Source organism: Hevea brasiliensis, chromosome 17 (genome assembly GCF_030052815.1).
Source record: "Hevea brasiliensis isolate MT/VB/25A 57/8 chromosome 17, ASM3005281v1, whole genome shotgun sequence".
Classification (NCBI taxonomy): domain Eukaryota; kingdom Viridiplantae; phylum Streptophyta; class Magnoliopsida; order Malpighiales; family Euphorbiaceae; genus Hevea; species Hevea brasiliensis.
Window position 1 is genome coordinate 51,787,585 of NC_079509.1, and position 9,929 is coordinate 51,797,513.

Genomic DNA, 9,929 nt, shown 5'->3' on the forward strand with positions numbered 1-9,929 from the left:
CTCTAGAGTTGTCTTGACATAAATTCATCTCACCCCGTGTGGGAGTCGCTAGAAATCCACGAAGGCATCTCTATTTTTAAAAGTTAAAGGATTTATTTATCCCCAAAATAATAAAAGAACTTATTTGATCTATTTTAAAAATTTAAAAGATTTATTTAATTTTTTTAAAAGTTGAAAAGTTTTATTGGGCTTTAAAATATTTTAAAGACTTATGTAACTATTTGACATAACTTAAAGAGCCTATATATTCCTTTTGCCATTTTTTTTTAAATAATCAAGTCATAGATTGTTAAAAATCTAATAATCATTTACACATTTACTAACAAAAACCCGAATTGCACCATCCATGCCAACTAAAAAGAGATTTAATCAAATAAATAAATAAATAAATAAATAAATAAATATATATATATATATATATATATATATATATATATATATATATATATCTTACTTTTAATTATTTTTAAATGATTTAATTATTAGTCTTTTCGTTTTAAATAATTTTACTTATAATAAAGTGTAATTTATTACTTTAATAATAGTGTTGTAAGTATTTTACCTATTTTCTTATTTTTGATATTTTTTAGATTTTATTATTAAAAGTAATTTTTTTTTAATTTTTACTAGATATATCTGGAAAATTTTTGACATGCTAATTTTTTTTTTCATTAGTTCAATCTGTTAAACTAGAAATGCCTGTTTGAATCGCCTATAAGTTTTATTTTAATTATTTTATTTTATTAATTACATTTTTATTTTTTATTTATTTATTTTTGTTATATATTAAAATAGAGACTTGTTATATTTTTTTTTTAGATTCGAACTCGATTCGAGTTTTAATATTACAATTCGAGTTTGACTCGTTTTAAATATACTAAGCTTGAGTTTAACTTATCTCCAACTCATTTATATAATAAACCAGGTGAGCTCAATTTGAACTCCAACTCATTTTAAATAAACCAAGCTTAATTCAAGTTTGAGCTCATTTCAAACTAACCAAGCTCAAGCTCGATTTGAACTTAAACTCGTTTGAAACGAGTTGAGTTCAAACTCATTATTATTATCATATTAAATTAAAATAAATTTTAAATTAAATATATTTTAAATTTAAATTTAGTTTAAATTAAAAATAATGACTATTGGGCCCTTTAGACTTTTATTCTGTTTTTTCAAAGCCAGAATTCCATTACTACCCAAGGAGGCATAAAGAATAATACAAAGTTCGTTTGGGTAAAGGATTACAATAAAAGGAGCCAAGATATGCGCTGCCTTGTTGTAATTCCTATTGACATACTTGAAGCTAACAGAGCGTAACTGTTGGGATAAATGCAAGATATCTTTCACAATTCCTTCAATCGGAAGGAAGGAGGAAATACCCTGAACAGCTTGCATCACCGAGAGAGTCACCTTCAACTATGATCGAATTAAACTTCGTCCCACTAGCTAATAGCAGCGCTTCTCTGCACGCCAAAGCTTCTGGTACTGAGGGATCTGTTATTCCTGAAATCTTCTTGCAACTTTATCCTTCTGGCCTTTGATTTCCATTTCTTGCTATCGCCCCAATTGCACCACATTGTGAAGCTCTGTTCGAAGCCCCGTGTCATTAGGAGGCGGCCCTCAACCTAAATAGTCTTGATAGAATTCCATTTGTAGTTCAGGGATCCTGGAATTTGAATCAGTGAATTCTTGGAATTGCTGGATGCTAAGGATATCGTATCTTTAGACCCACTTGTTGGCACAAAAGCCAAACAACTATGAAACAGGGAGGGGGTTTTCTTTTATAGAGAACTGCATCCTTGGCATATTAATTCTTATATCTTATCATTAGAATTGAACCAACGAAATTACCAAATTTCTATTAATGAATTTATTAATTATAATTTTATTAATTACAAAATATATATATTCTTATTAAATATTTTATTTAATATATTTTCAATTATAATCGATTGAATATTTTCAATTTTAAAATTTTTTTTAATATTTTCATTTCAAGTTCCTACATGTAAAAAATTACCATGTAATTTCTTTTCCCTTTCATTTGCACGAATTTTTTCTATCGTTTTGAACTAAAACATACATACACAAGAATTCCTATTAATTCCATATATATCCTTCAAATTCAATTATTTTATATTCTATCTTTATATATACAATAAATTTCATTCAAAAAATACGTAATTTATTTTTTACTTAATTGAAAAATTCAATTTCAACCGGGTCAAAATGAAACCAAATCAGAATTGATCCGAAACCGAAATTGCCAAGAAATGGATCCTAGTGATCCTATTTAAGCCTAGCCAGCCACAGCACATTGGAAAGTGAATAATGGAAATACAGAAAGAATGCAACATTATAAAATGTTATTATTCATTACAACATTGTTCATCATAGCGAGTCACCATACCTAGCAAATTCTTTCGCAATTACCCGATATTTTGGCTCGATTTCAGATCATCGACAAGCTCAAGGAATCATGGTACTTGCAAAACAATTTTCTGGACATTTGAATCTAAACGAATGCAAACAGCAATTATATATGGCTTCAGCATATGCTTAAACCGATATACTGGGAAAGTTGTACCAGCTCTAGCCTACGAATTAGCTAAGAATGGTTCATTTTCCGAGTATCCCTAAGGCTAAGGCTAGTTTTCATCTCACTCTAAGCATGCTATGGCTTGTTTGAGCATCATCAAGAACGTGAAGAAAGAACAATAGCCAACAACAACTAGGCCTTAATCTGAAACTAGTAGAGGAAGGGAGGGATATGGGAAAAGGGGAAGCCCAAAATGCTGTGGAGGAAAGCAATAACAGAGGATTTATAAGTTATGGATATTTATGCGGACTTGGTGTCTAATAGAGCTGAATGGCAACAAAGTTTCATGTAAATGTCTCAGCTTCTTTATCTACTATAACAAAAGACTTACAGAACACATTCTCACTCATTCCTCAGTCCTATTTTTATGTTAAAATAATCATAAAATGCACCCTACAACATGAATTCTTCACATATCACACATCAACATAGACTTTTATGAAGTTATAATTAGCCATTCAATTATAAGTTCATAACAAAAAACCATGATTACACATAAATCTAGCATCCTACATATTATATTCCGCAAATTATTATCTACCATAAAATATATCATCAGCAAAAGCCGAGAATCAAGTCCACAGAGACTATGAACCACTCAAACAAGGGTATCACAAGGCATTAAATTACAAGATTATGATGAAAGCTCATATTTACATCTGAGTATCTCTTGCAAAAATTTGGATTTTTCAGAAGAATATAAGAAAGAAGCCAGAAGCTCACTTTATTATGCACTAAAAGAATAGTAATTACAAAAAGTATATACAGGTATATGTAATTAAAGCTCAACTCACATTTCGGATAGAAGATTGCTGATTTTCCGAAGCTCCTTAAGAGCTGTCATAGCTGTAACTTGTCCTTTGCCTACTAGTACATTTTTGGAGAAATTATCTGATGACCCTACCTGAACCCGATCTTGCTGGAAAACAGACTCTATTACCTGCAAGACAAATTGATTAACAAAGTATCGGCATTGCTAATGCCATGAATAAAATCTATATGCCCCATTATTACTTTGAATATAGTTAAAGGAGTATCTATAACAATTCAAAGGAAACTCCTAGGACATCCTCTCCTCATATCTAGAATGGGAGGAACGATAAATTTGAGACAACTATCATTAATTGTGTCAACAATGAATGTGAAACACCCATCATTAGACAAAATAAGGTTGGATAAAACTGGAGAACACCAAAAATTTCCAAAGCCATATATCAGTTGTCTATGATATTCAAGAATAAAAAATAAAAATAAAAACCCAGCAAACCCAATAAGCTCCCCAAAAAATTTTCATTGTGTTACCATGACCAGTTATTACACCCTTTAAACAAACAGATTAAATAATTTATGGCCTGTACAAAGAAAAACTGTCTACAACCCTCCGGTCAAACTTTCCCCAAAAAAATCCCATCAGTTTATTTTCATGCTTTAACAAATTTCACCCATGTTGTATGCGCTTAAAGAAGCGCCTCTGCTTGAAACATAAAAGAAAACAACTTCGAAAGCAACAAAAATCAATGTCACCTGAATATGTTCTAGCATAGAGTGGCCAAGATTCCTCAAAGAACCCATCATATTCTGGTCCACAAGATCTCCTGTTGTACTAGAATAGCACGATCCATCAACAGAAGAGCATACCGTACTGCTCTGACTACCAGCATCATTAGCAGATTTTGTAACATCAAGTGCCCCATTTCCTTTTTCAGATGTCTCCTCGCCATCATTACTCCGACCAAACTTCCAAAACCATTGGAATTTACCTGAAAGAAGCTTCCGCTCCTTTGGAACTGCCAGAGACTTTCCAGTGGCCTCATTGTTGTCCCCAGAATTTAGAGTGGCATTATTAGGGAGATGTGAAACAGGAAGTGTTGTATCTTCATGGTTAGCCTCAGGATGATCATCTGTTTCATCAATGGACGAATTTGAAGCAACACTACTTTTCTCCGAGTCATTTTCATGATTGTTAGCACCACTGAGAGGACTAGATGGGTCTGAAAATAGAGATGAGTTTTCCTCACTGCCAGCAATCCCACTTAGACATCTCTCCTCAGCTACACAAGTGAAGTCATTATTTACACCATCTTGATTCTCCACCTCAACTACTTTGCAGATATGGTCCTTCTGCCCTGAAACTTCATCGCAGCCTGCTTTCTCAGTATCTTCATCCAGGCCAAGTTCCTGAGATAAATCTTCAAGTAAACGGCGCCTAACAGATGGCTTGTGATCATTGCCACACCCAGCTTTTGCTGGAGATGGGTCAGATGCTGTTCTAGATAGACTTAATCTTACTTTTTCTGTCCATCCTTTTTTTGGAGTTGGATTTTGTTTTCCTGAACTACCATTCCTTTGTTCTGCTGCTTTGTGCAAAACTCTCCACTTCTCTTCCCAATAGCTGTCAGGCACCATGTTTAGAGGAGTTTTGGGAGAAATAGAATCAGATGGAAGTGTATGACTTCTCACCACCATTGACTTACTATGGTTATAAGCCCCACCACAACGTGGAGAAGAGGATGAGATACTAGGCCCCAATGCAAGAGCCTGCAAAGACTTTGCCTTACCTATAAGTTTTCTCAGATCTATATTCTCAGGAAACTTTAATAGTCTTTGGAGACAGATAGTAGCATTTTCAGTGGAAAGTAGTGAAGATCTCAAATAAAGTATCATAGAAACTGCAAAAGCTGAGATCAATGCCCCCTGAGGTGAACTGAAAATACCAAAAGTGGAACCTGTATCATCTCCTGCACCTTTCTCTAATTTATTTTTATCTGCTGCAAATATTTCATCCCATATTAGCAAGAGGTTTTCAAGTGAAAATTCTCGTCCAAATAAAACCCGCAACCAGCGAAGTGCAAAGTACTGTGGTTCAACACCAAGCTCAACAAGGTGGCTGTGTAAAGATGAATCAACAACGGACAGCAAATGGTACAAAGCAGCAGAAGCTTCAATAACAGGAGGTAACCCAGAATGAGACCCACCTACAGGGGATGGAGAGAAAAAGTCTGCCATGGCAACTGCACCATGAGCCCCATTCATCAAAGCATCAAACATACAGTAAGCATCATGTTCCATAAATTTCTCAGACAAAACAATTCCCAATTCACCTTCAGCCCCATAAGCATCACTTAGCAATACAATGGTTTGTATCTCAGGATCAAGCTCATCAAGACTCCTAACTTTGGTGGCATTACCATGAGAACCAATCTCATCTTCCATGGAATCTAAATACTTTTTGAAATCAAAGTTGTACCTAAGATCATTCTCTTGAAATGATAAGCCATCAAATTTGTCAGTGAAATGGTCTTCATACTCCTTCCGCACTTCAGAGAGTCGCTCCACATCAACATGAAGAACATATAGTAATGGAGCCAAAAGTTCATGCATTCCTAATAAGGAAACCAGAAAGAAAATGGAATATTAAATTCCCCTCCAATTATCACAAGATTTCTTCACAAATTAATAGTTGAAAGACAAGTTTAGAGATCAATGCTTGAATATTGATGTATGCAGAAAATCTTGGCACATTAGATCTTTCAAATCACTCACAGGAGTGAGATTCATTCATGCTTTACTTATTGCCATGCCAATTGTTACCAGATTGTGGTTCAATTCTGGTAGAAGATACCGTATTTCAGTTGGTTATGTTTCTCTAAAAATCAACATGAGTATATATGATCAACAACTCAAGTTCTCTTCAGCTAATAATTTAACATTATTATCAGTACTGCATTCGCTAAGTGCATACAGATTCCCAAGACAATCCCCTCCCTCCTTTCTCTCTGATTAAGATTTCCCATCACACTAATAAAATATGGTGGCAATATTAACAGCCCACATTTAATTTTGTATACTGCACACCTCAAATTTGTATAGAGAATTGTAGAAAGAGCAAATCAGATATAATTCATGTGCCAATAGGGCAATCCAATATATTTTACTAGTTAACTTACAAGTACAATTAAAAGAAAATTAATATGGATTGATGTCACAAGAATGGTACAATTTACCTTGTCTATAACCATACTCAGGATGTCTAAGGCACCATAATAACAAAATTCTTCTTAACATTCCCTGACATCCAGTAGATTGGAAATAGTTCCCATGTTCAGGATATAATCGCGATAAATCCTGGTCAACTGTTTTTTCTAGTTCTGCATTCCGAAAGAAGCGTCCCCAGGTGCTATCTGCATGTATGATTTTCAACATAGTCAACATAAAGTACTTATTGCACTATTCACTTCAGAGATAGCATAACTAGAAGGAACTAGATTAATACTTTACAACATGCAAAGGGCAATTGGCATTTGGCATAGTTATTCCTTACATAAATAACAGATATCTTCACAAATAAACACATTCGCACAATGCAAATCCAAATACAACCAACAATCAAAATCTAGCATGAGCTTTTCAATAATGCAAGAACAGTTCACTGTCAGTTTCCATAGCAGATATACTAGAGATGTAATAAAATCTAATCGGTTGCACAAAGAAAAGATGTTTTACCTGGGTTTTGTGATAATGGATTGTCTATAGCAAGGTTAGGAGAATTGCTTCCATCTTTTGGCAAATGTGGATCAACAAGGAGGTGCCTTCTTAAACAAGCATATCTGTCAAAACAAGAAATGAGTTACATTAACACCAAGAAACAATTTTATCATGTTTTGCATATTCAAAAACCATTATTCTACTCTTCTGAGGCACAAAAATAAAAATTTGCAAAACAAAGGACCTAGATTTCAGCTTTCCCATTAATTTATAATCTGATCTCAATTAAAACAGTATTATCAAAATATTTAATGTCACTATCAACACTTCAACATTTAAAGATCAATTTACAAAACAATCACATATCAAAATATTTGAAAAATAAACATAATTGTTAATTAGAGTCAAAAACTTCATCTTAATTGGGAAGTCAAAAACAAAATCAAAACTCAGATTAATCAGTATGAGTTGATGAAACTTTTATATAAGCATGATGGTAAAAGTAAGCTACCACCAAAAGAGCCTTACTTGAAGGAGATTCAAAGGCACCAACCATAAAGGATCCCTTAATTTTGATTCCTAAATATGCAACTACAGGCCACAGGCAAATAGACGCTGCATTAGCAAGTGCTCAAGCAACACCACCCCCTCCAGAAAAACAAATAAATTGAAAAAAAAAAACCCTGTCCTAGGAACCTTAAAGCACTTATTATAATCAAAATCCCCATCTGATCTATCAATTAAGCCCTGGAAAATGATTACAGAAAAATCAGTTAACAAATCATACAAAAAAATCTTTTAAAAAAAAGGAAGAAATATGAAACAAAAATTGAAACAACGAAACTTAATTTGAACTGAGATAAACACAAAATTCGACTATTCCTAAGAGAAATTACCAATTAAAAAAAAATAAAAACGAATTTTTTTTGCTATAATTAACTAAAAAATTGCAGAATCTAACACGCAGAAATTAAAAACTTGAGTCGTTTTTTTTTTTTACCCAGAAAATAATAATAATAATAATAATAATAATAATAATAAAAGCTAAATAGAAGAAAGTAACCTCCTGCGAGAATCGGCAGTGACCTTGCGAAGATCATCAATGGTAGAAGAAGACAAAGGTGGCAGAATCCCGAGATCAGTACGCCATTGAACCCCTCTGAGATTCGCAAAACTACGCCGACTCTCGTCACTGGATTTTGAACATGCCGATTCAAGCATTGGCCGCTCAATTGCAGCTGGAGACATGAATATGAGCTGATTCTGAACAAACCCAAATCAACAAAATCCAGAAAAAAAAAAAATCAATCAAAACCCACGAATTATAGCTCAATCAACGACAAATTCGCAAAAAATCAGCACTGACACTGCAAAAGAAATAAATTACCCACATGAATAAGTTTGAGAATAAGAATATGTAGAGCTTATAACCCCTCCCCAACAAAAAGGAGAAGAACCCAAAACAACAAACAAGAAGAGGAATCAAGAATTTGTGGGTAGAATAGAATCTGAAAAGTCTTAGAATTTTGGAGACGGGAAATGGAAAATTACAGGAAAAAAAAGAGAAAAATAAAAAAATTGGAGAGACTTGTGTCTTCCTCCTACAAAGATAAGATGAGGAGTGTATATATATGGGTATAAATTATTCATTGTCGGTAAAAGACACAGAGAAAATGAAGCAGAAAAAGAGAAGAAAATAACAAATTTGTTTGTAGAGAGAAGAAGGTGGGGGAAAAGAGAGGGCAATGCTTGACCTTTTGGTAGTTTGGTATGAAGAATCATGTGTTTTTTAGAATGGAAGTATAGAGTTGTTAGAGTTGTCGTTTTGCCTATTGCAAAATTCCTTAATTACAGTAAATTAAATTTAAATTTAATATAGTTTTTAAATTTTTCTTATATTTCTCAATCTAATAAAATTTAAATGTGAAATTTTACTATTTTAAAAATAATTTACATATGTCAGCTAAAATTCATTTAAAAATTAAAAAAAATAAATAATCAGATAATGACGTGAAATTAATTTCATATTAATTTTATCCATAAGATCATATATTTAAATTTTAGAGTTATTTTTATTAAAAATAATTTATTTTAATATCACTATAGATCCAAGCGTGAATTCATATATGCATCAGTCAATAAAAAAAATATATTTTTATAATAATTTATTTTTTTAAAACAATTAAATGCTAAAAATATGAAGATATTAACAAATTTATTCTCACCTTATCAAAAACAAATAATTTTAAAATCAAATAATATAAAAAAAAATTATCAACAAGTTGACTTGTTCTAATCTGATTGAAGAATGTTAAAACTTTAAGACCAGGTCATTAAAATGATTTTTAATTATCAAATAGATAATTAATTATGTCTTTTAAAAAATAATTTGTGATATTATTTTATTAAAAAAATAAAAAAATAATGAATTATGAAAAAAATAAAATATATAATTATAAAAAAGGAAATTCAATCCTTTATGTAAAATCTCATGTGAATTGTATAATTAAACCCTGTTTCTATTTTTGCTATTTTGTTAATCCCTATTATCTTCTTCTATATTGAACAAATTAATTGAGTTTACATTGATTTATTAGTATTATAAAGGAAGAAAGAGAAAGCAAAATAAGGAAATATGATAGAGAAAAGGATAGTTTCTGTTCTGTACCTAGAAATATAGATGGCAATGGATAGATTAGTTGTGAAAATACCTATCATCTGAATTGGTTAAATTTTTCATATTTAAATTTATTTTAAACTTAATTAAACATTGATTTTAATTATCAAAATATATTCAAAATCTGATTATTATTATTTAAATATATTTAATTTTAAAAATTTTAAT

The 9,929-nt window shown here is 31.7% G+C and overlaps 1 protein-coding gene across 3 annotated transcripts; it reads right to left on the reverse strand.

The window, feature by feature from the left end:
* Positions 1-1,245: 1,245 nt before the first annotated feature.
* Positions 1,246-8,851, reverse strand: LOC110672556 (uncharacterized). Of its 3 annotated transcripts, XM_021835352.2 has the most exons (7): positions 8,476-8,851; positions 8,148-8,347; positions 7,103-7,206; positions 6,604-6,780; positions 4,124-5,982; positions 3,394-3,539; positions 1,246-1,666 (listed from the first exon to the last, which is right to left on the reverse strand). In XM_021835352.2, exons 2-7 carry the CDS (start codon positions 8,330-8,332, stop codon positions 1,621-1,623), a joined length of 2,517 nt encoding a protein of 838 aa, XP_021691044.2. In that variant the 5' UTR covers positions 8,333-8,347; positions 8,476-8,851; the 3' UTR covers positions 1,246-1,620. The 3 variants fall into 3 exon arrangements, with proteins under 3 accessions (XP_021691044.2, XP_021691046.2, XP_021691045.2); XM_021835354.2 differs by lacking the exons at positions 8,148-8,347; positions 8,476-8,851 and adding an exon at positions 7,613-7,957; XM_021835353.2 differs by lacking the exon at positions 1,246-1,666 and having other exon boundaries at positions 3,185-3,539.
* Between the last annotated feature and the right edge of the window lie 1,078 nt (positions 8,852-9,929).

Bases quoted from the DNA above. Each gene is read 5' to 3' on its own strand.
- LOC110672556 (XM_021835352.2), bottom strand. From the start codon at position 8,332: ATGTCTCCAGCTGCAATTGAGCGGCCAATGCTTGAATCGGCATGTTCA. The intron at 3,540-4,123 runs GTGACATTGATT...TTTGTCTTGCAG, and splicing joins CTATGCTAGAACATATTCAG to GTAATAGAGTCTGTTTTCCA. The intron at 1,667-3,393 runs GTGAGTTGAGCT...TTCAAATTCCAG, and splicing joins AGCAATCTTCTATCCGAAAT to GATCCCTGAACTACAAATGG.